Source organism: Micropterus salmoides, unplaced genomic scaffold (genome assembly GCF_014851395.1).
Source record: "Micropterus salmoides isolate LMB-PRFRI ecotype aquatic unplaced genomic scaffold, ASM1485139v1 Ms_hic_scaffold_14, whole genome shotgun sequence".
Lineage (NCBI taxonomy): Eukaryota > Metazoa > Chordata > Actinopteri > Centrarchiformes > Centrarchidae > Micropterus > Micropterus salmoides.
In genome coordinates this window covers 5,336,053-5,362,229 of record NW_024040485.1, presented here as the reverse complement: position 1 = coordinate 5,362,229, position 26,177 = coordinate 5,336,053, and the positions used below count along the sequence as shown (strand labels likewise).

General features: G+C 40.0%; 1 protein-coding gene across 9 annotated transcripts in view; it reads right to left on the bottom strand.

Annotated features, from left to right (window-relative positions):
- pard3ab (par-3 family cell polarity regulator alpha, b) overlaps positions 1-26,177 on the bottom strand; it is a 235,541-nt gene that overhangs the window by 191,661 nt on the left and 17,703 nt on the right. For all 9 annotated transcript variants that reach the window (XM_038717307.1, XM_038717314.1, XM_038717309.1 and 6 more), the window contains exon 2: positions 1,744-1,845. In XM_038717307.1, the coding sequence (XP_038573235.1) occupies positions 1,744-1,845 (102 nt within the window). The remainder of the gene's footprint in view (positions 1-1,743; positions 1,846-26,177) is intronic.

Below are 26,177 nucleotides of genomic sequence, written 5' to 3'. Positions count from 1 at the left end.
CCAACTTCTGAAAATATGTTACAAGATTTCTGTCCATCTGCAGAATTCTACTTTCAGAGGACCAACTCACAGAGAATTATCTTGTGATTGAGCTTTGTCATCAGAAAAACACTGTCAAATTAACTGCATAGTACTGGTACTGTATAACTAGGATTGTCAGGCATTTGACCCGGACAAGTTCAAGGCCGGGAGTCAGACTAGTGTTAAGTAACTTCAGACCAACTTCACATGTGAAAACGTGAAGAAACAGTCCTTTACGTCTAGTTAACAGTATATTAATTCTACCTAATCGGCAGTCTTTGGATAAAATCTACAGAAATGTAACATTCCAGCAGCTATAGGTATAAAGTGGAAATAGAGAGTCTTAATAAAACATTGTTTGTTTAGGTTGTTTGTCAGTTTCACTTATTGTGGTATTATTTTTGGAGAAATTAATAATTTATCCTCTTACTGACGTTTAATAACAATGATTGTGATATTGGGGACAATGTTTTATAGTTACATGTAGGGCTGGACGATATGCCCCAAAATGTTATCACGATAAAATGTTTCGAGTTAAAAGGCTGATTTTTGCTCCTGAGTGAAAGTTAAAGGAACCTGATGGTTGATTATGGCTTAAACTCTTCTTTATGGTCAACACTTGAGGCCAAACAGTGGATCACATCACAAATCTGAGTTAGAACCTTCAAAACAATTATGATAAAATCTTAGCCAGCAAATATGCATGAGTAAAATTAAGTAAAAGCTTTTTTCAGTCCTTTTTCCTCAACAAATTAAACATCTTTAAAAAAAAAAAAAAAATCAAATTAATAAAATCAAACATTTATTGAATATTTAATAAACATTTGTTATATTGTTATTGAAAAAGTCATAGTGATAACTGTCGTTATTGTTTTATTGTCCAGCCCCAGTTATGTGTGATGAATTAATGGTGCAGGAGTTATAAATGCCGACAGCCATGTGTGATGACCGCTGCTCTGGTGCCTCGCCAAACACCATTCAGTGAAATTGCACATCTCCCCCCCCCCCCATTCTTCTAATTTGACAGGTCTAATAAGTAAGTGGTGGAGTGGGCACAAGTATCAATATGTGATTTAGGGTGTTTTGACATCCATTTTTTGCCAACGTGTGGGAGTGAAAATGAGGCTTGTGCACATGCATTTATAAAAAACAAAAAAAACAAAAAACAGAATCAGGTGTACGTTCTGCCTTAATTGGAGAAAAAAGAATGCATATGCTTATTTCTGTCAATCTGTGTAAATCTACACAGTTATGTGCATCTGGCCTCTGCAGTGTAAAAGTCAGCGCAGTTTTTATTAAGATTAACAGAAGAGATATGCTTAGAAAAACACATAGAAACTCTCACAGATCAAAAAGATTTTGCTATCAAAAGATAAAAAAAAATAAATAAAAAAAACTCATAAGGGCTGCTCTGTTACACAAGAAGTTCTCTTATCCGACTGGTCAGGAAGCACTTCCTCTGCCTTGGGAAAGCAACACAATGCAACTCTAGTGTTTTTACACCATGGAACCGACAAGTATTTTTCCAAACCATGCAAACCCTTATTCCTTATTCCCGAGACCCGCCATTCATGACTGCTAGCAGGCAAACACAAAATGTAGGAAATACACTGTCAACACATGTTGCTAATGCAATTAAGATTAATAGGGAGCCCTGAAAGCACGTGTTTTGCTTCATCAGTATTTTCACAACCACTCGTATCTCTTCCAAACATCACTCACCCTGTCTTTGTCATCGGCCACGTCGCAGAGTACATCATCCAGGTCGAGGATGCCGCCGTCACCGTGCTCCAGCCGGTGGACCTGCAGCCAGTAACTGGCATCCTGAAAAACAGGACGAGAAGGAATACATTTAAACATGCAAAATTGTCTGGCAGTGAAGTGTTTGAATTGCACACATCCAAACAGACAGAACGTGCATTACAATAACATGATAAGTGAAACTTAAATGATTCTCATTTTTAAGCCACCACAGCTAAGCATTCAGCAAAGTTAAAATGTATGATGTTGACTGAACATGTGTGTAAAAGCAGTGGACCATGGCACTAAGAGCGCAAAGGAGCACAGAAAGAAGCAAGATAATGTACAATGTTATATCTTTTATATAATTTTAGCTAGACGTGTAGTAAGAAATGTGTTTGCAGAGTTTGTGAAAAGTCAGACTAGAGTTATCAGTATGAGAATTGATTAAAGGGTTGTAGATAATTAGGTACAACAGGTGCTTAAGCATGACATTCATTTTATCATTCATTTTGTTCCTGTTGGCTTTTCAGACCGTCATCAGGGCCCGAGGGGAATACCAGCCACAGCTACTGTATAATTGAGTCCAATTACTTGCCAAATGTTTTGACATGAAAAACACATGCAGGTCACGCTAGATTAGTAGAAGGGGACAGAGAAAGAAAGAAGTAAAGTGCGAGAAAGGACAGGAATCCAAGCAAAACAGAGCAGGAAATAATCAGGAGAGGAAGAAAGTTCGGTATTTCTTAGTAGTCATACAAAAGCGAAAGCAAAAATAATAATAATAAAATGGGTATAATGTTCCTTTTATCACAATTAAATATACAGTCATGAATGGGAAGTACACCTGCTAGATAACTGTGAAAATTCACCTTAGTGTCTTGACACGTGCACAAAAATATAAAACATGACCGCACGCTTTTCTGTAAGCAGCAATAGAACAGAACAGCCAGAATGAGGACAGTGCACGCTAATGCAAGTGCATGTTTGTGAAACATGTCAGTACCGTAAGTGTGTGGGTGTCAAAGTTAGGAGTCAGGGCCTGACTGTTTGGGTTCAGCCCGCACACAGCAGCCCGGAGGGTTACAGCCCCCATTACCCACTTGTACAGTTCCAGTCAAGAGCAACACATGCAGCTCACTGAAACATTATGGTGATAAGAACAGTTCTGTTGTGTTTAACTCGCAAAATAACTAGATCATAACAGATAAAGGGCTTTACTGGGGAAAAGAAATGGAGACATTTGAAAAAAGCAAGATAGGAAGAGATTAAAAATATATAAAAAAGGATAAAGGGAGGTGGAGGAAGACAGACAGGGCTACAGAAAAGTGAGGAAAGACGTGCAAAATAAATCTGTTAATAAGGAGTGCAAAATTGAAATAATAAATAAATAAAATAATAAAACTTTTCATAAATTTCAAGAGTCTATGACTTATTATATTGTAGTTAATGAAAGCTTTTGCATTTTGGCTGAATTCTTCGGACTACATACTAAAAGTGGGCTAAGATTGACCCATGTTAATGCCGTGACAGATGTCATGGTTTGTGACAGCCTGTGGGACCCCCGACACAGAGACCCTGTGGATTCCAGCTGATGGAGCTCAGTGGGTAAAGCATCTGTGTAGTCAACTGTAGTAACTTCTATCTGATTCTTCTACTTCTCAAAGGGCAGAAGAATATTGCTAAAGACATAAAAATTTAAACAAATAGAATCTAACGTACAGTTTTAAGTTTAAAATAAACTAGATGGTCTGTCCAGAGTAGAGGTTCTGGAAATGTGGAAAGCAATTATCTCAGAGAAATGCAGGAAGTAGCCAACATTTACTAGATCTGCATCAGTCAACAAAGCAATGAAAACAAATTACTGAAGGTTTGTGTGGGTGGGTGGGTGGGTGGGTGGAAAGGGGAGAGGGCAGAGGGTTAAAAGAGCTTATTTTCAAGTAGCTGCTTTCTCTCATTTTCTTGTTTTCAAACTACCTATTAAAAAAGGGCCTGCATGCTCTACTGTTGTCACGGTCCAAAATCTAAACCTAAATGATTTATGGCACAAGAACAGTGACATATTCTGTGTTGAGCATTCAACACCAATTTCATATAGGTCACATGACTCAGGATGTGACTTTTTAAAACAAACCATATATGGTGTCCATTTAAGAATTACAAATAAATGTACCACATGTTGCCATTATCCCTTTTAAACATTTTTATTTCTTAAGTGTATATTCTGTACCATTTTTGTTTTAAAACAGTAAAATGTGCCTAAATGTGGAGCAGATAAAATGAAAATTAAATATGTGAAATATCTGAATCCAGCCTCACACATCATGTCTGTCTGTCCATCTGTGTGGCCAAGTTCATCTGGTAAAAATAGCTCACAGCAAATGCCATGGTGCCAAACGACACAGGGCACCGAGTCACGTACTAAACAGGGTTATAGCAGGGCCAGGTGATTGATCAATTTTTATTTTCAACAACAATTTTGGCTTTTCCTTTACAGCAAGACCTTTCCCTTACAGCAGTGGCTCCCGCCCCTCCCTAAAAGCCCGAACTCCCTCTCAGCTAGGCTGTGGCATGTTTTGTTCAGTGTGAGCCAAGATGACATGGTTACTGGTATAGTTGTCAAAAAATAAATATTGGCAACTTAAGCATACATCATTTTACATAACATAAATTAGCCTAGCGGCTAGCAGACATTTGCTCTACTCACAGCTTAAGGCTGGGGTAAGCCATTAGTTTCCGAAGCATTTTTTGTCATGTTTGTTGAAATTCTCTTTACATCTCAACTGCATTTGAAAAAAAAAAAACATATGCTCTGACACCAAACAATTTACATTACTGTAATAACCACAGCAAATCATTTAATCATTTTTTTTTAGTGCAAATGAAATGATTGGCTGGCCTACCTGCCCGTCTACCCACAAGCACTCTGAGGGCTGGGATTTGTTGGATACTTTCTAAATCTTACCGTCACTTGCTAGTTCTCCGAAGTTGCCTACTCCAGCTTTAACAAACTACAGATTATTTACTTATTTCTATTTTTCTTTAGGTTGCCCACAAAGCAGTCAGCCTGGGAAACATTGCACTGATGTCATCCTCTTGCCTCTAAGATGCTGTTAAAGTAAAAACAAACAGTCAAAATTGATAACACACCAATCAGAACCTTGAAAAGGTTTCTGAGGGGGAGAACCTGTAAGCAACATTACTGATAACCAGTTTTTGTAGTATTGATTTGAATTAAGTATTGTGTGTGTTTTTGAGGGCTTGTATGTTATGTGTGAGGCAGGGTTGGGCCGATAGACGATGCCATCGTCCAATGTTGAGCCGGCATCGTGATTGTAAAACCCCCGCTCCCCCCAGCAAAAAAGTCTCAAATGTTCACATTATACCACCCTGTGAAAGCAGCTTTTAATGACCACGAACATTCTTATTATTGTTTTTAAGTATGCTTTGCACCTGCCTTGGAATTCTCTTTTCCCCACACTCTGACACACTCACACACCCGGCTTGCCCCCACCTCTCTCTGTCTCTCTCTGATATTTGAAAAACTACAGACAGATCTAGAGTGAGATCAAAGGCTGCATCACCTGCTGTGGCCTTCATCAGCCCGAAAGACCTGGAAGCGGGCCAAGTCCAACACGGCAGCTGAGGGGAAAGCCCGGCACTACATTATGGACAGCCAAACATTCCTGAGGTGCTCACTGCTCTGCAATAGCACCATAAAAAGGAAGGTCCATGAAGAGGTCCCTGTCAATTTATTAATTCAATAATCCACATATTAAGTGGCGGACCAAATCTCCGCCTTGCGGATAAGCAGCGGGCCGACATTTCTCAGTAGTGATCGGGTATGTTTCTGGCAACACGTCAAAGTTGCTAACTCACTAATGGTATCACACGAAGGAGAACGTCACTGCGACAAGGGAAAAAAAACAAAAACGACCACAGTGCAAACACCTTTCGGCATCTAAACAGATTTTAGACTAAAGAAAAGTTGTTGTTTTTTTGTTTGTTTTCTGACCAGGCCTTCAAGCTGGGATTGATAATGCTCATAAATGGAATAAAAGAATAAGACGAATGCTGCACTGCAATCCATATCATATATTTATTATATTTTATTGGCTATATGTGGTATCGTTTTGAGAATATTTTATTTAGTGGTGAACTTATTTCTTATTCTTTTTTATTTTATATTATTTATTTAATTATTATGTGTAATTTGGAAGTTTGTTTAAAAAAATTTGTAAACTAATTTGGATATTTACAAGAGTCATTAATAAACCAGCAGCAATTTAGTATTTCCCTTACTGTACCGAAAATAAACCAAACCGTGATTTCAAAACCGAGATACAACCCCTAGTACTGATGCAGGATATTTCACAGTGGAACACTCTTTAATTTATCAAAGCACACCTAAAAGCAAAATTCAGTTTCAGTCAAGCATTACAAAATATCAGGCATTCAATATTTAGAACAGACTCTCTTGTGTGCTAAATTTAATCACAGACTCACTTTAATAACTTCAAATTCATTAATTATAAATTAATGTCTACGCAGTTAGGTTAGAGATATAAAAAAAAAAAAAAATGTAGTCAGCAAACATACATGCATGAAACATGACAGCGTAAAAGGGAGGTAGATAGTAATTAATTACACTAATTCATTTGAATTTATTTATTTATTTGATTCATTTTCTATGAGATGCAAATTAATGGCATCTCAAAGCATGGGGGGGGGGGGGGGGTAAAAGTGTAATAATTTTAACTTTAAGCAAATGAGAGCAGACTTTAACCACTTTTGAAATTTGTTTTACTGCATATTACAGTGAAAAACCTAGAATGTAGTGAGAAAAAAAAGAAGTGATGCAATGGTGGCTCAGGAAGGTTTTTTTCGCTGTGGAATAAAGGGTGTGTGTGAAGGAGAAGATTATTGCAGTTTCTGGGATGCCTCTGTGTTGACACTTGCCTCAGAGATAAAAAAGGTAAAAACAAAAATGAAGCGCTGCTTTGCACAAAGTCATGTAAATTGTTGAAGTCTGAAAGTTGAAGGTCATGTAAACATCCAGCTCAGAGCTTGTCAAAAACAAACAAACAAAAAAAAAAAATCCTAAAAACATGTAATTGGGACCCTCAGCTCAGATACAAACAGACACTGCAGAACACACAACAGCTGTACGGCCGCTGGCTGCACAGTGTGGGAGTTCAAACTTAGCCAAGTTATGACGTAAATTATAACAACGTTGTGATTTATGCATTACTGAAATAAAAGCGGTTGCACCAGTATCAACTAAATTGTCACACATGCCTCAGGGTAGGCATAAATCCTACAATGTCACAGAGTTCTACTCACTAAAGGTAAAACAGCAGCTTTTCTGCATCATGTTTCATTAAGTGCACGTTATTTAGCAACACACAATCCACTAGAGACCTCATTTATTGATATATTTCAATATCGATCTAGCTGTACGACGATGTGTTACGATGCCAAGACAGAAAGCTAATGCACACGGTAACCATGACGAGGGCACTCCATCTTTGATCACTGATTGGCCACTTGCCATAGTTATGACTTTACTTTATGCCCCAAGTAATCGTGGTGCAACCAATTTTTGTAGCTGATCTAGTTAAAAAACTAACTAGCAGTTACTAGGTCTCTAGTGAGAACTTTACGCCCTAACTTAGGAGAGAACGTACACACAGCTGATGCAGCCCAGTGCAGAACTAAACAAGCCTTTTTCAAATCAAAGCACTAAGTGGTTGCCATGCACTGTGAATTTATTGTGGCAACACTGATTCTGATCCAATTCTGACAGGTTATACAGTCTCAGACTACATATTAACACACGCCATCTTTAGTATAACGGGGTGCTGTACACAAATCAGACCCCCAAAATGTCTCTGGAAGATTCGGACTCGGACTTCCAGTCAGATGAGAGCGACTATGAGGTTGAAAGGAACTTCACTAAAAGTGATGGCGATGAGTCAAATTACCTGGAGCTTGTCAACCTGCACAACAATCTAATGTGCTTTGAACACATATACAACAACAACGCAATAGTAGACATGCAGGTAGGGCAGCAAATGATTTTAATTGATTCATCTATAAAGTATCCTTTCAATAATAATAATTATTATTATGTTTAACTAGTCTCAATAAATGACAAATCTCCGAGTTACCGGAGGAAAGTTTACGTCTTAAATTGATTTTTAACAGTACATGGAGAGCGAGGCTGGGCCAAGCTACGGCATCGACAGCGTAGATTCAGAGCTGGCTCTCATCCAGGACTATAGCGACAGTGTTTTCGAAGACAGGTTGTCCACAAATTCCTCCACGCCATCTTCTGTCACATCATACGGGGACGGGTCGAGCTCCGACGCCAACGATTCTGCCCTGAGCTCCTTTCAGGATTTTTACCAGCTGTATGAAGAAGAAGTAATCTCCACATCTTCCCCCAGTCTGTCTGATGCCACAGATGTCACGAATGGACAGATGACGAATGCGGACGATGCGGACAGTTTACGGGACAGAGGTGCGGAGGGCCAGCTGTGAAGCTGTGAGCAACTGTCTAATAAAAACTTGAATCGTTACCTAGTTTCATTTTACACATTACTAGAAACATGAGCTTTATTAAAACAGATTAAAAATGAAGGCATGGTTATAAAAATACAACCTGTTGACAGTTTTTTGACAGCATAAGCGTTTGGCAATAACACCGCCTGAGACACCTGCGGGCCATTAATGGCTTTAGAAGTGTTGAACTCCTTCTCAGGTGGTTGTATTTAGTAGCTGGTACATGGGAAGGATACCCATTCTATGTGGCATGTTTATTAATCACTGACTATCCATGTTAATGAGATAAAAAATTTGAAAAGAAAATAATGCAAATAATGTTTTTCCTCAAAGCAAATTCCAAGCACATCTGATATCTAAACTAGAGATCTATACAACTAACCTGAAGCACATATATCAAAGGGGCTTGTAGACAAACAACAAAGAGATTCAGACTCAGTCCAACATGTGGTCGACCTGAACAGACCCAAACAGAGCGGAAAAACCACCAACACGTATTGCAGCATGATGCGTGATGCATCAATTGAAAAGAAGCTGTGGTCAAAAAGGAGTAACAGTAAAACTGGACCTAATTAGACTGAATATAGTTTGCACCCAGCCAGGCTTGGGTCCTTGGTTGAGTATCAGTTACTACAACATTAAAAAAAAAAACTTCAATTTTTGTTATTCAAGTTTCCCTCCTCTCCAATAATTCAATATTCAACCAGTGGCCAGGGTATTGAAAGGATTTATTGCCATCACCCAATAGACAAAGAGGGGAGTTCTCTGTCTTAAAGTGGTGTCCAGACTGACTGCAACGCAAATATTATAGCTGCCATGATAACATATACAGCAAAGCACACAAGCAATCATGCAAAAAATGATTAATACGGAGGCTGTATGGCTCCACTTCAACACCCCTCCACATGCCATTAGCCATCTCCTGGGCTCTGTTTGCACCAGAAAAGTAACATCTTCTCAATTTGTGCCACAAAGCAAAATGTCTTTACCCACTTATAAAAAGGGGCACCAAGAAAAAAAAGCCATCTGCTTATATTCATGGCAAAAAACTGCATTTGACAAATTTAACATTACGCCTAAAGTCTTTACACTGGTTGCCTGTTAGTCTCCGTACTGATTTTAAAATTACTAAATTAGCTGATATATAACTACATGGCCTTGCACCAGACTGCCACTCAGAATTGCTTTTGGCTTAATGAACCACCATCTCTTTTAGCTGCTCCACAAAGCGAACCGAGAATATGTGGTGCTTTCAGCCACTGTGCTCCACACCGCTGGAACAGCCTTCCTTCAGAGAGGAACTGTAAATATTGATGTTTTTAAACATCAACTAAAAAAAACATCTATTTAGTCTGGCATTTCTGTAGTGTTTTATCATTTTATAGTTTTATTAGTTATACTTTCTACATTTTGTCAGTCGCTTGTAAAGCTTTAAATTGCATTTGCTTTGTTTGAAAGGTGCTATGTTAATAAAGTTTGATTGATTGGTTGACTGATTGTCCTGACAAATATTTCTTTTATAATATCTTGCAATTGTCACGGTTGCGATGTATTGATGTTAATATGCAACAAGCAACACTTGAAATGATCCCAGTTGTTTCCTTCTACCTCTCTTTACCTCCCAAGCTCTCCAGCTTACATCTACAGTCTCTTGTGTACATCCTTTTCAGTCTGCTTTACCCCTTATTTTTCTTTTTTCTAATTCACTTTATCATGTGCTACCATTTCACCATGTCACACTTTTCCTCCCCCTTTCTGTCATACAACTTTAAGAGAATGCTGTGTCCTACATTTGAACTGTTTTAATTTTCAAAAAGACTGCCATGAATCCTCTCTGGGGGTCCTTCGCCTATCTATCCAGCTCACTATAACCCTGCGGTGCTGCACTGATGCGGGTTTACAGCTGATCAAAACTCATTTCAAGTGTAACTTCATTTGCAAATTTAGTGTGACACTGTTTTTTACTCTCCAGAGTGCTGCCCATTGCTAAAAATGCATTTTGCTGCAGCCTTCTCGCCTCCTCCCTCTTAATTTAGTTAGAATGGATGATGCAGAAAAAAACAGAAGATCTGAAAGAATAATTAAGTGATTGTAGATATAGGATTTAGAGCAGGGAGGGTTTTTATTTTAAACCAAGGCCAGATGGAGAAAGAGGGAGGAAGTCCCTTAAAGACGGTGAGATGGTGCCAACACATGCTTTATCCTCACAGCAGGTAACACTAATAAGCAATGGATAAAGAACATACAGTAGGCTTATTGTCACTTAATATCAAGCGTGTGTGTGTGTGCGCACGCGTACACACTCTGGTGGCATGGGCAACTTGCAAAGAGGGAAATAATTTTTATAGATCCATAAAAACAGAAATGACAATGCAACCATTATAATAAACAATGCTAATTAGTTCCCCATTATGTCCAGAGTCAAGACCAAGTCCAACCACTGAATTTTGTGTTAAGTCATTATGCTGCATCATTCACTAAATTTTATGCCAAAAGCCTCTTTTTTTTTTCTTTTTTTTTTTAAATCTACAGCCAATTTAATTTATGATTCAATTCCAAGTCATGTGACTGTAGTCCATACCTTTACTGATTACAACACAAAGCCATAAATACCCACAAGATAACAGAACTTAAAAAAAAATATAAGAAAGCTTAAAGACGTGTTTAAAAAGGAACTGTAAAAACAACCATTAAGACAACAAAAATGTTTTAAAGTCTATGTAATTCATACAAAATTGTTGTTGTGCTGTTCAATCCTCTGTGGAATAAAAGAAGAGGGTATATTTGGCATACACAGGTGGCTGGAGCTTAGAAGCCTGGTACTGTAACAAAAACCCATGTATTTGAATTCCCAGAGTGAGCAAGAAAGCAGTGTGGTATGTTAGTAAGTACGTAAAGTAGTAAAAAGAGACTTGCTTGCATTCATGTCAGCATAAAATTTTAAGGTCATTTTGCTCTGACATCTAAAATGAAACTAAACACCCAAGTGCTCTCTTTGTACTGCTCAATGGTGGACTGCTGGGCAGCTCAGCTGTGACTGTATAAATATGAAGCGGGTTACTACTGGAAGAAAAAGCTTGTTTTTGAACCAAACCCGCCCAGAATAAATAAAAGTTAACTACCACTCGTTTCCTCAAGGCCGTGGAGAATGTCTCAAAAACCTTTTGGAAAATGTGCTTGCATCCACGTGAGTGTTCACTTTGTAACTTTTTCAAAACAAAGAATATCTGCAATAACAACCCGTCTTTATCGAGCAGACGAACCTCCCTCTGCTCCGCTTATCGAGTTTGACAAATCTCCATTCAATCTCTTCTGACGTTCAAATGTGTGCACAACCAAGGCAGTGCTACACGCTGCAAGTGACCTCCATGGCAGGGTCAAAGCAAGGTTGAGGTAAGAAACAAAAGACCCTTTCATTGAAGTATAAGGGGCACTAGTGAGAAGAGAGGTGGAAATTGGAAAATGCCATTCAAGTGCTGGGTGATGCGTGTGGAACCACAGACTGATGTCTGCATAAAGACAGATGTGTCGTGGGGACACGGAACTACAACCTCTCTATTAGTATATATTTAGATTTGTGGTCAGTTTCATGTCTAGTCAACTTTAAACTGCCATTTTCAGAAGAATGCCAGAATTTAAAATAGTGATGCACCGATCAGACTTTTTCAGTCCCGGTACCAGTGTAAAATGAATAAACTGTGGTCCTCACTGTGACAAAGAGACTAGGAATTATTCTTTTTTGTGTAAAGCAACATCAGGCTTGATGTAAACATTGCTTCCTAACTTTGTAAAACAAAATGCTATGTTCGCTTTCCTGGCAAAATGTCCAGGTCTACCTGCACACTGCTGACACATCACATAGTACGAGCATAATTTAATTGAACAGATCATCCCCCTTGTCACTGATACCAGACTGAGTCAAATTCGGGCCGATATCAGTGTCGGATAGGCGCATCGCTAATCAAAATCGAAAGTTTAAGACTCTTGTCTCATTCATTTTTTTATTTCAAGACTTTTTATTGATCTTTAAAAAAGGTGCAACACAGGGTCTGAAATTATTTCATTAAATTAAAGGGTAGATTTTCCATTTGGTAGTAGTAGTCTAAATCTCAGAAGGCTATCCGCCACAATGTCCACATGTCCACATTTTCAACACGTTCTAATTCTGCGGCCAAGTTACCAAAAATACATTTGCATCCTCCGGTTAGACTTTTGAAATATAGCTTGTTGAGAAACATTTCAGGTGACAGGGGCAGTTTGGTTAGGGTTAGGCACCAGTACTATTTGGTTAGATTTAGGAAAAGATCATGGTTTGGGTTGAAATGACTACTTCTTTAAAACAATCAACACTGACTATTGGGTCTCACCCGGAAATGAACCCCGGTCTCCTCTCTCAAAATTCTGTGTTTTTACCCATTACTTTCATGTTTGAGCCTTGAATACATTTAATAGCAAATAATTAAGTAGAAGTTTGAGATCAAGACGATTATTCAATATATTAGGACACATTAACTTCAGATTTTGCTCTGGCCTCTTCTTTAAGTTTGTAGTCATAATTTATTATCTCAATGTACTGTAACAAATGTGATACAAAAGGCAATTTATTGTTATGGCCAGTAAACAGCTCATTTCAGACACAGGTGCAACATGTGGTATTGTTAATACCTTCACCACAATGTACTGCACAGCTCTTTCAAAAGATTATCACTACAGACGAAATTAAAACTTCCGGGTACAAGGCCAGAAACTTGCAAACATGAACATGTGTAACCTCTGTATGTTTGCTGTCCATGTCAGCGTTTACATCACTCTGGCTGAATGTGTAGCACCGCCAGTACTGCCCAATTCAAGTGCCACACATTCCTCCCCATGTAAGTGCCAAGTGGAATTCAAGGACCTGGACTACTGCCAGACTCAATGCTCGCCATTTACTCGGTAGAATTAACAACTGCTGCATCCTGCTGTGTGTAAATGTGTGGGGCAAAGGCTATGGTCCTTAGTTATAAATATTCAGTCTGGATGGGAAGGAGGGGTGAGGGGCTTCAATGAAGGTGACAGGCCACAAAAACACAGACAGAGGAGAAAGGAGGGCTGCAGACAGTCAGATAGCACCCAAGAGACCAAGAATTTTTTCAACTTGCGCGATCGCACCCATTACAACCATTGCATCAAGGGCAATGCTGAAGGCCCTACCTCTCTATCATTCAATCTATCCATGTTTCACTCTTGTGTCCTTCCATTCAACCCCACTAATCTTGCAGCCGTTGTCTCAGAAAAACAGACACGAAGGGGGGAAAAAAAAGAAAACCGAGACGCAAACCAGAGAGGAATACTGGCAAAAGCAAGCACGTCAATGGCATCGAGCCGCACACAGAACAATGTTGCCATTCAAAGAAAGCCTGGTATCTGATCAAACCAGGCGACCGCTTGACAGTTTAACATACTACGCTCTAAAAATAGTTCCAATTACACCCCCTACGTGTAGACATTAAAAACCAATATAGGTACGATTAATCAGCAGACTTTATTCAGCACGTTAAGCTGGAACAAACAAGTCTTTTTCTTCAGCTTCAGCATGAGAGAACCCCAGTTTGCATTCAGTGGTGGGAATAGAGAGCTCCTTGTCATATAAATTACTCATTTGATGAACAGAATCATACCAGAATAATCCAAACAAAAAGGCAACCTGTGCAAAAAGCAAAGGAACAAGAGGAGCTCAGTGAGGTGCAAAGGGACAAAAAGCAGGAGATTTTAGCCTGTAGCCTCCTTAAAATAATGAATAATGAACATCACATAGCATCCCCGTGTCCTTAACTTCCACCTCCTGTGCAGTGAAACCCAAGGCAGCCTGATTGGAAGAGAGGATGGATAGAGGCGGTGAGTCGGGCTGGGGAAGCTAGGAAGACAACTTGGTTAACAGGAGAGAAAGAGAGAGAGAGAGATGGTAAATTCATGAGCCTGCAGTTCTGCCTCCAAACAAACTGGAGTCATCCTGATGGATATTTCATTAAGCAGAAACTGCCTCTTCTCCTCTGTTGCTCCATTCACACTTTCTCCTTCCATCAACTGGGTTCCATTAAAGTAATGTGGGCTGTAAGAGCCTCACATTGGCTGCTGATGAAGATCAAACTTTAATCTTCTGGTAACATTAGTAGTCTTTCAATAGGACTATACAAATGCAAGTTTGCAACACATTTCATCATGTATCTGTTAAATATTTGCTAACTTTTTCCCCCCAAAATACTTTCTATATTGTCTTTAAAACCTTTAGACCTGTATATGTTTTCTTACTGCTCTATGAAGTGTTTGATGTGATGTTTGTGAGGTGCAGTAAATGAAAAGAGGGGGAAAAAAAGGTCAGATTCTGTACCTATGGCATACAAACGCACAATCACATCCACGTACCTTTATGTATTAATTTGCATTCGCCCCTGCTTCAGCAATAAGCAGCTTAGCAGGGAAAGTGGAGTAGAAGCATTTAGGATCAACAGTCGAACACATTGTCTTCTAGCGCATCACCACGGTGACCTTCACCTAGGTTATATGTTAACTGGCTGATGCTAAAAATCAATGGAATCAGAGTGGAGGCTGGGAGCATAGGTTTTCCCACCAAACACAAGTTAGAAATAGAGATAAGAGCAGGCGGGGTGGAGAGAGAATCGGAGCACCTCATCTTTTCTTCCTAAATTTCTTTCAAACTAGTTTCTTCATTCTGTCTTCTAAATTGATTTGTGCGTTTACTGATCGGACTTTATTGGTCAGGTCTTCCCTTCGGTGGAGCCCGCGTGGCAGTCGGTGCCAGAGAAGTTGCCACAGAGCAGCTTACAGAGCAGCTTGTGGCTGCGCGTAAACCTCTGACAAGCTTTTCTGACACTGCTGCGGGCTGTGTGTGCAGCTGCAAGTACTGCCTAAAAGTTGCATCACCGCCATGGGATACCTAAATGTCTTTCTAGATTTATCAGCATTGGCATGGTAAATCACAGTGGATTTACTCACCTTATTTAAGAGGGAACTCCATGCAAAAAACAAAAAGCAATGGTTGTAACTCATAGTGCAGCACGCAGCCCACGGCACAGTGCTGAAATAGTGGGGCTATTTCTGACACTTCCATTAGTTAAAACACTTCTGAAAGTCATAATAATGTCATAATGCCTTCTTTATCAGAGCAATATGGTCATTTTCATTCCAGTAAGCCTATAAATATGTTCCATCTTCCTCTTATTGGAGCACCAGGTGAAAGCTTTTTAGTTTTGCAGTTTTAAATCTAATTGTCCTGTCAAAGAGTCTTCATGTCATGGTCATTAAACTGTCATACGTAATAATCCCTACCCGTCCAACTCGAACACTAAGAGAGTATTTCTCAATAGTACTTGGCAAAATTATGCATTCTTTGGACATGAATTGATTCAAGAAGACAGTGTGTTGCTTTTAAACAGAACTTTACAGAACTTCTGTGTTGAGAAATGCCTTGGACCTTGTCAGAACATCACATCACAGCAAAATGATGTAAATGCACCCCCTTTAACAAGTCCAGCTTTTACAATACCAAATGACCAAAGCTTATTTAAACTCAGAAAATCCTTTAAAGAGTTCCTGTTTTGCAATCAAAGAGTCTCCTGGACATTACTGTTTGAGTTTAGTTTATTATAAAAGACACAGTCTCATTGAAAGGGGGGGTTGAAGACACACGTCGGCGTGGCGTCTACAGTTACACCAGCTGTCAGTCTGCCAACGTTCGCCCCTGTCTGTACTGCTCTTGATCATTCAACAACGACGAGGATTTAAATCAAGTCCAAGTGTGGAGGAAAAAAAATGATCCAGAAACTCAAAAGGTCAAAGCTGAGAACTAAACCTGGCAGCAGTCCACATGTGTCTGAGTCCATAAATACCCAAAGGAGACCACAAACTAATACAGTGGAACAAAAACGGCTCAACTGAAAGGTAGAGAAAGGGCTGTAACAAATGATTAGGCAGGAGGCCACAAAAACAGAAAAGAGCTGGGTGACTTGTTGCCCACTGATCCATCAATACAGTTTAGACCACTTCCAAACCTTCATATTATCTTCAGTTTTATATTCAGTTTGGGTTTGAATTTTCAGGTTTGATAGAAAAACACATCCTTGCGGGACAAGAGACTTTGAGAGGAGAGAGAGATGAGGAAAAACTAAAAGTTTCTCTATTCTCACAAGATCAGCGACATAACTAGACAGACAGATCTGAGAAAACCCTTGTGACAAGATTTTGCTTTATTCTTGCTTGATCAACAAGAAGTGGGGGGTATAAAGAACGCAGAGGTGAAAGACGAGATGAAGATAAAGAAAACCTACAATACAAGACAGGAAGACAGAGATACAATCAGAGGTTGAGTCAGAGGCGACAGGTTCAGGTGCATCAGAAGCTCGTGATCTGGAGTTCAGCAAAGACACACAATCCTTTGTGAGTATTGTCTTCCACAACTGACCCGCCTCAGCAAGCCGGACTGAAAGCTGCCTTCAGCACTGAGCTGACAAGAGTGACATGAGGAGACGTCAACAGTATTAATAAGGCATGTCTGTGATACTCTTTTCAGTCCCTGAAGAAAGAATTAGCCGTCTTAATCATCCAACTGCAGAGGAACAGTGTGCTGATAACATGCAAACTACAGAGCGAAGTTGTTTACCGGTACTCTGTCTCTCTATGATGCAACACCGGCACTCTGGCAGACCTGGAGACTGCTGTCAACACTGACACGTCGGCTGAGACAGAAAGGGCGTTTCTGATATTTCCCCACACACCTTTTTTCCATCATTTTAATAATTAAAAAATATTAATAATACACATCCATACATACCAAAAACATGTTCTTCTTTTAGAATACAAAAGGGAATTGCAAGCGATTTCAAGTAAAATAGATTTGTCATAGATTTCTTAATACAGAAGCAAAAGAACATAAAGCCCAGGAACACTACATAGGTTTGCATAGGTGTCACTGGTCTATTAATAGGATAACACAGATAACCTGTTTTTTAAATTAATTACACAACTTGGTGGAGTGCTTACAAAAAAAAAAATTATAAACAAAATATGGCCTATAGCACAGATTTATGTTGATGTGTCCTGTGATATTTTGTATGTCGTCTTATAGTACTTCGTATTTTATCTGTAGAGAACATAGACAACACTGATTTTAATTTACAGTTTCCAGTAAACAAGACCACCTCAAAGATGTGGCACACCTGCAAAATGTTACAGAAGAAAAAAAGTTTCTTTATTTTCACCTAAAGCAGCTCTGCCTACATCAGTCCCTACTGCTTGCTATCATACGTTGAAACTCATTCATTCTCTGCGCTGTGTTGTTCTAGTGTTGTAACAGCACAAATGACCTGACCGCAGCACTACCTACCAGAAGCTATCATAAGATATGAAGCAGAGTTCAGTAGCCCCACAACAAACACAAACTGAGAATAAAAGACTAATCGAAGCGCTTGCATGGCACCAAAGGTAATGTGCAAACATACCTGTACCTGGCTGACTTGATAAGAATCCACTTTGAGTCTCTTCTTGAGAGCATAGTGGTGTTTCCACATCCCATCTGTACCTTAAACTACACACAGTCCACTGATCCTCCTCTGCTGTAGCAGGCAGCTAACCCAGGGTGCAACGCTGCAAATGACCCGTGTGCACAAGAAGCTTTACACTTGAGCAGAATCGTGTGTCTGTAGGTATAGGTGTGTGTGTGTGTGTGCGCACGCGACATTTTATGCATATAACTGTGTGTGTTCTTTTGCGTACATGCGTGTGCGGTTGGATGTGTGTCACTGAATGCAGACTAGCTCTTGAAAGGGACCTGAAAGGGGACACACGCTGCAACACAATAAGCTGTTTTCTTACTTCAGAGATGGCGCGTATCAGATTGCCAGAGTCACTGGTTATTGATACTCTGCTACCGGAACTCAATAACCAACACAATTGCTAAAGCAGTTCAGTCTGTACAGTTTCTTGTTACTGTGCCAGTGTCCCATTTAGATTCATATGCCATGTTTTGACAGCTGTATAATTTTTTTTTTATATAGCATAAATCTCACTATAATCAGGATATTTCCGTAAGTAATCTTGGCTTGATGTTAAGGTCCTCTGGAATAGTATTTTTTATCAAATGTCAACACTGAAAACCAATGTAGATTATATTCTTTCAAGCAGAGCTGTTTGTCGAGGTAAAAGTGCCTGGACCTGAAAGATTCAAAAGACTGTGGTGGGTCGCAATTTTATGTTTCTTCTTTCATTGGCCCTTGGGCAACAAAACATGTTCAACCTGTAGAGGAGGATATACCCGAATTCACAGGAGATGTTAACAGCCCTGTGCCGCTCAAATCATCAAAACAGACCCAACTATATTTCCACAAAGACACATGGTACAAATCTGTGGAAATCATAGCAAGGGAATGTCAGCTGTCTAGGGTAAGTAAAACCAGAAATGAGCGTGTGGGACAGGTGCAGGAGACGTTACAGGCAGCTGGCTCAGATCAGATGAACAATATATTGAGCCTGAACAAAGCGAAGCCATCAGACTCAAAGGAGCGGCAGCTGAAAGGCCGTCACAGCCACTGCATTGGCGGATTCTGTGCCACGTTCCACATTTCAAGGGCTTCTATGATTTCATACTCAGGTCATCCACTCTCTTGTGATTGTGTAAACTAAAAATATGCTAGCGTGTGGTAAAATAACATGCAGCTGAATTATCTAGTACACCCATGAAGTACTGGATGGGCGAGGTTTAAAATATAGGAAAAGAAATTCTTGAAAGTCAAAGTTTTCCAGGTCAGTTCACTGGAATTCTCTTTCCCTGACCCTTGGCTATTTTAATGCAATCAGCCCCATCTATATGCAATTTCAACCAGGGGCAAACAAGCACCAGGATTTTTAGATTATAACAGAATGTGGTCAGAGCTGCATCATATTACAAAACACTGTCACTCCAGCCATTCCTTATGGTGCAATGATTGACTTGACGATCTTGCGGTTACTCGTCTGGTTTCTGGCAGAAGATGACAGGAGGATATCCCGTCTGTCAGAGGTGGAAGTCTTACAGACAAAAGATCAAGCGGTTTTAAACAACCAGTTTGACCAAAGTGACTTCCTTCTCCATTCTAGGGTGACCTGTTTTATGCATTGATTTGTTATTTCTAAAACAAAAATAATAATATAAAACAGCTCATCACTAAAAAACATCCACAATCATGCTTGAAAGCTCCTACGCGGTTACTGAACACATACCTGAATACAAAGACACAAAGGCAAAGAACCAGACACGAGTACAATTTGCTAAGTTTTCATCAATCGTTTTTTACAACACAATAGCTGAAACTGTGTTGTATCTGTTAGCACAGCTCAAAAGATCTTCTACTCGTTATCTAGTGAAGGTTTAATATTCCTGGTTTTCTTTTGTCTAATTCAAACTAATATGACATTTGTCATTGTGGTTTTTATGCATGTACCATGAACTTGACATTAAAGTACCGTAAAACTTAGTAGGGTTTTTAATTGCTTTAATCACTGAACTCACCCTGACTGTGTTTGGGGCAGGCATCTAGATGGGACAGAGCTTTAATTCCTTACTCACAAAACACACAATTCTTTTAGATCGGTGGACCTTTACACACTAAAGGATATATAAATAATCAAGGAATGGACACATATTCTGACCGCTTCAAACATAGGGAGTCTCTCTTGTTTACCATATCTCATATCAGGTTCTTGTAAAATGAACTGAATGATTTAAGTGTGGAGAATCAATTAGATCATATGTTGTGTAGCATGTTTATATTGAGTTTAAACATTTATATTTGTGTGCGCGATCTAAGCAGCTTAGAACTAGCTTATAGTCTTAAGCTAATAATGGAGACCAGCAAATAACAACTGTCAGTGACCCTTGACAGTTACTTGGCTTTGTTCTCACCAGCACTGATAGAAGCTCAGCCAAGAAGAGCTTCGGCCCTCTGAAACAGTGACACATCCCAGGCCGTCCCTTTGGACAACAAACACAAACCGCAGCCATGGAGACCAAGCTCACATCATTCCCGTGGGTCACTAGGAGTTCTCGCCTCAGCCAGTGTGAGGAGGAAACCGGGTGGGTGGGGAGACGACAGGAGTGGTAAATCTCTCAACCTGAAGCACAGTCTGTGTGTCATTTTGCTGGTACTGAAGGGATGGCTGATCATTCACAGAGTAGTGAGGTCAAAAGTAAAAAAGCCAGAGATTTAAATGAGAAGAAAAAAGGAAAAAAAAAAATGTGAAAGAAAGAAAAACGAACCGCCTACCGTTAGACATGGGGGAGATCTGCTCTAGAAACAAGTGGCAATACTTCAAGTGAGATGGGAATGTCAAAGGTCCCAACCAAAAGCTCAATTCCATCGGGTTTTTTTTCGACACTGGATACGTACATAGAATAAATCATCAGGTTGAGCTTTAGGCTACATCCACACTACTACGTTTTCATTTCAAAACGACGCAGGCCTTTTTGCTACGTTTGCACCTCCCGTCCAGACTAAAATGGCCTATAACGGAGAAGTTTGAAAACGCTGCCAACCCAGTTTTCCTTTTAAAACTCCAGGGTAGCATTTTAGTACAGGATTTTAAAAACGATGGTGCAGACACTCACATTTGGCTTCCTGATTGGGTCTTGTCAGTCATAGTATTTTTATGAAAATATTTTGTACTGTGCAAACAACACTTTTACACTTGTACTGTATTTACTTTGCAACAACTCCCCAAGTCTGTTTTCCGGTGCCACAGTCTCTTTGTACTACCGTGTTACTTTCAGTAACAGTTCCACCTCGCTGCAAAAAATCTCTGGTGTTGTTCTTCATCTGTAGTAGTAGTAGTCCATCTCCGTTTACACTGGCAGGCGATTGCTCAGTGTACATGAACGGCCACTAGATGCGCGTTTTCAGTCCTTGTAATATACGATCTCTTTAAAACAAAAACATGGTAGTGTGGATGTAGCCTTGAACAAGCACTGCTCTCACTGCTGCACTCATGAAAACACATACACCTACCTCTCATAGGTGAGAACAGTAATCTGACACATTCTCACACATGCTGAGCATTCTTATTCATGTATTATAGACATACAGAAAACACCTTTCAAACACAAAACACATCTTTTAAAAAAAGGCCATTGCCATGTTGCGTTCCATCAGGTCCAAACATGTTGCGACCGAAGCCAAACACACCTCGGCCATTCTTCCTCCCCATCCCAGATGAAAAGAAGGCTTTCAAGAGGTGAGTGAGTCACAGCTAAATCAATGGCTTCTCCTATGAAATCTGGTGACATCTAAACCCCAAATGTCACCAGTCTCTAAATAAAAAAGATTTAAGCATGTACCACTCCTGATCTAGTTATGAAGCCGAATGTTATCCGAGGGATTGGGAGATGTTGTACAAGAGGATTTGCGTGGGTAGAAGTAGTAGCAACTGTTGGTCAATGGGCAGACAGCGGTGCATGGGATTATTTTGTAAAATATGGCCTCACACACAGTGTCAGAAACTGTCTGCCAGCATCACGTGACCGCTTGACGGTGCAGACCAAAAAACTGCCAAAGGCCTCGGCCGTATCAGATTACAGCTCAGCAAATGGAAAAGGCAAAAATAAGGAGGCTTATTTGTAGTGGGCTGAGATATGTCCTATCATACATAACTGCAACAGCAGAGCGAGGCAGAGGAGGCCTGCCAAGGCAAAAGCTCCCAACTCTGCTGGGATGCAGAGTGTCAGAGGAGCTGCAGGAAGATCTTTAACACTCAAATACATCTTTAAACAAGCCACAATGGGACTATTTGACACCAGAATGTTAATACGTCATCCGTACTTCAGAACATCAGTCTTTGTCTGAATCAAACAAATGCAGTGAAAGCAAATTGAAGCAAGGAAAGAATTTGATTAACAATCCCAATGTCACTAGAACTCTAGTATCGTCTTGAAGATAAGCCTGGAAAATAAATATCCTTTATATGCAGAATGCACGTTTAAATAAATTAAAACAATAATAATTTAAACAATATTACTGGTCAATTGAACTTTAATGTTAAAGTTGTGATATGTTTGGCTTTGAGGTTATTTGACTATGTTGGAAGTAATGGGTGGGCATTACTGCTCTAACTGCATTATGTACTGTATGTGGCGTTTGTGTAAACATTTGTTAAGCTGTTGTTTTTTTGTTTTTTTTAAATATACTGTATGTTGCCATGGTAACAACAAATGGGGATCAAATAAACAATCCCTATGTTTAAAACTAGCCTTAAACTGGCTTCTCACATATATTGCCTAACTTAGCATTTATTGTGGGTGTTGCCAGTGCTGAGCTGAGTTGCGGCTGTTAAGAGTGAGGTTTGCAGTCAATGGCAAAAATAAAAGCACAAAACGACAGCAGAGGAGGGGGTGGAGCAGGGAACGACAAATGGCGTCCTCAAGTTCAAATGCAGTTTGGCACAAACTGCAGCACTTTAAAGGGGTTTCATAAATGTGGTAAATGTGGCAGATGGCAAACAAACATGGTAAACAAACAAAAATAAAAACAGATGCATGCAGCTGTATCATTAAACAGATGCTAGATGGCGTTTACTGACTGTGTGTGCACCGCAAGTCACTCACTCCAAACAGCTGGCATACCTGGACTAACTGATGAAGGAGAGTAAAAGTACCAGGCTTTAAGATGCCTGGATGAGATCCAATCGTAATCATGCACATGAGCTTGGGACATCCCAATTTGCTTCACACATGGTCACATATGCAATTCTAAAATTGCAGTGGTCTGAGCAGAACTGCCATGTCAAGGTGTGGTGTGTGGACCCGTGAGTTAACATCTATGGGAACTGTAGAGGCCTGTACAGACAGAAAATGGGACAGACAGGCCCAGACAGGCAGAAAACAGTACAATACAGTCACTGATGGCTTACAGACATTGTTGCATAATGTTTATGGACACACTTCAAACAGAGAGAATTCTGACAGCTAGACTGAACAACTCCCTTTTAAAGTTTATTGAAAAGGAGATGGAAAGACCTGAGAGAGAGGAAAGAGTGTGCGCGTCCATATGTGGAGCAGCCGTGCAGGACAATGGTTATCCTGCAAGCAAGATGTCACAGGCTCAGTCCTCACAACAGCTGGTGTGCCGACCACAAGCCCATGAGCAAGATACTATACTCAATTCTGTGTTAATGCGGTCATGATAACCAACAATGTTTAAAGTCATTTCAAGTAATTTTTTAGGAAAGTTTGGTTTACATTCTCCAAGATAAAAAACACACAGAAACGTAAACAAGGAAAGACAAGTGCCAGAAAGCAGAACATTTTTGCAGAACGGCCCAACTGAAAAGGAGATAAGACCATAGGAATAAAAGGCTGCAAGACACTTTAACAAATCGATTGCTTTTTCAACATTTGCAGTTTCATCAGAGTCCTACAATGTGCATTTCTGTATGCATTTAAAAATCAAGAAAAAGAAGAGGACCTTCATCTTCATCAAAGCTCAAGCATAGGCCCATGTGGTTCAAAGCTGATAGAGAGAGGGGAAAGACGGGGCGTTTCTTAAGAAGTGGGTTGTGAAGATGGTGGGGGCGGTAAGAGAGCTGGGATGTAGAGATGGATGTGGGCAGAAGGGACGTTGGAGCTCTGGGAGAGACAGATGCAGATTGCAGTCGTTTCCTCCTCTGGAGTGAAACCAGGGGGGTGTTAGTAGCAGCAAGAAAGGAGATGAGATAGTCTCCTTTGGCTCTCTGAAATATGTGATGAAATCACACAGTCATAACCTTGGAAATATGTAAGATCCATCTAGCATTTGGGTCAAAAGTTTATCCCCTGATGAAGGCATATAACATTGCCAAAAATGTGTTTAGGTGCCCGCACCACAGTAGAATTTCTCTGTAAAATGCATCCATCTCCGTCTGAACTTAGATAGTGCCCTTTAAATATGTAGCAAAGGAGGATTATAACATTTTGGTTGCTGTTCAGGATCATGTGAAAGCTTAAAGGCTAAACATTTCTTTCTTAATGCAAATATAAAAAAAAATTCTTTATTCCACTTTAGATTTGTGTGCATTAGAAGCTCGCACAGTGGTGTACAGGCATAAACGTGTACACAAACAGTACGTGCACTCATTTACCCTCTGCAAGTGCTCACACCGATGATGTAAGAGGATAAACTGCAGGGTCAGGACACTGCCTGGTCCATTGAGACAGCAGACATGGATATGCATGTAAACTTTTTGTATCCGAAGCAGTAGACAGATCTGAAACGTCACCGTTCAATTGTGTAACTAAAATTTAAAGTTGCAGAAAAATAGTGTGTTCATTTTCTGAAGTGGCTTTGTCAAAATCAGTCCACGCCTATCTTTGCATGTCTGTAATTGCAGAATAATCCTCTGTCAAAGTAAGACATAGGAGTGAATCAAAACAAAAAACGTGCGGTTTATAGAGAACCAGCTGGACTCAGGCGCAAGCAGTCTCAGTCTTTGGCAGGAGCGAGGCTTTTTCCATCCACCGAGTCTGGATGGTGAAGATAGAGGTATTTGCAGTATCTCCGTCTCCATGCCAAGCTTCCACAAAGCCTCGCTGGACACTGAGCTCGACAGAGCTTTAAACTGAGAAAGGAGTGAGGAAACAGCATCTTGGCAACACAAGTTGACCGCACCAAATTTTTCATAAAACAATCTTCACCAATTATCATTAGATGAAGGCTGAACAGGCAAGGAAGACAGATGGTTTTAACAGCTTTTCTAAATTGCTAAGATGCAAAGAGCATAAGCTTTATAGCACCATTGCTTGACAAGTGGTTAAACAGTCCAGACCGACGTGCTCTAGTTCAGTGGCCTTGTCTTTAATGAAAAATATTTAGCAGTCATCCGTGAGCTAAATGAATGGGTCATTAAATATAGAATCTGGTCATTTGTTTGAGGTCCACAAAGGACCAGGCATCAACTACAAGAATGCCATGAGGGCTTTCCTGTTGTGTCACCTCAGGCCAGGCTTCTGCAGCATGCATGTAATTGGGGAATAAGTAGGGCATGTGACTCTGAGGCTGCAGTCACTTTAAATGTAAATCAAGGGAAACAAGCTTGTAACGTTTATGCTTAAATTCACTTTGGACCGCATGGGTCAAGAGCTAAATGCAGTGAGAATACTTGTATCCAAAAGCGCAGCTGCTATTTTAACAACCACACTCATTTCATTCATGAGGGTAAAATATAGATAAAGTGAAGGACTCTGACACATCTTTATTCAGTAACCTACAGACAAAACAGGCAATTTTTAAGTGTCTTCAAAAATCGACCGGTGAGACTGTTTGAGTTTTCCCTTGTTCTGCCATCTCTACCGTTAACGTCTGGTTAGGTTTAGGAAATTAAAAATATGGTTAAAAGAAACCAACAGTGACGGTTTGGATGATTCAAACCGTGGGCTGCAGTGTCAAAGTTACAGTCTTTGCGCCAGTATAACATCACGCTGGCCATTTCTGCAAATCTAAGGACATTTGTTCGCCGACCTTCATTTATCTTTCACATCTTGCAGATTTCATTTTACCTGGATACCATTGTTTGGAAGTTTTATAAACAGCCATCTGATCCTTTCTTCAAAGACAAATATCAGAACTGACCTTCGGGGCAAGACCCTAACCGTCTTAGCTTACGTGTACCGGATGCTTAGTCTATACATTTACTTTAGCTGACATGAATGCGACAGAAGAGCGAAACAAGTCCAGGCTTCAGAGAGATGGGTAGAGATTCTGGGCACAGCTTAATATGTGGAACACGATAGTCTAAATGGGGCGCTTGTTTCCAACAAATGGCCTCCTCTTTGAAATGCCAGGCGTGTTGGGTTTGGT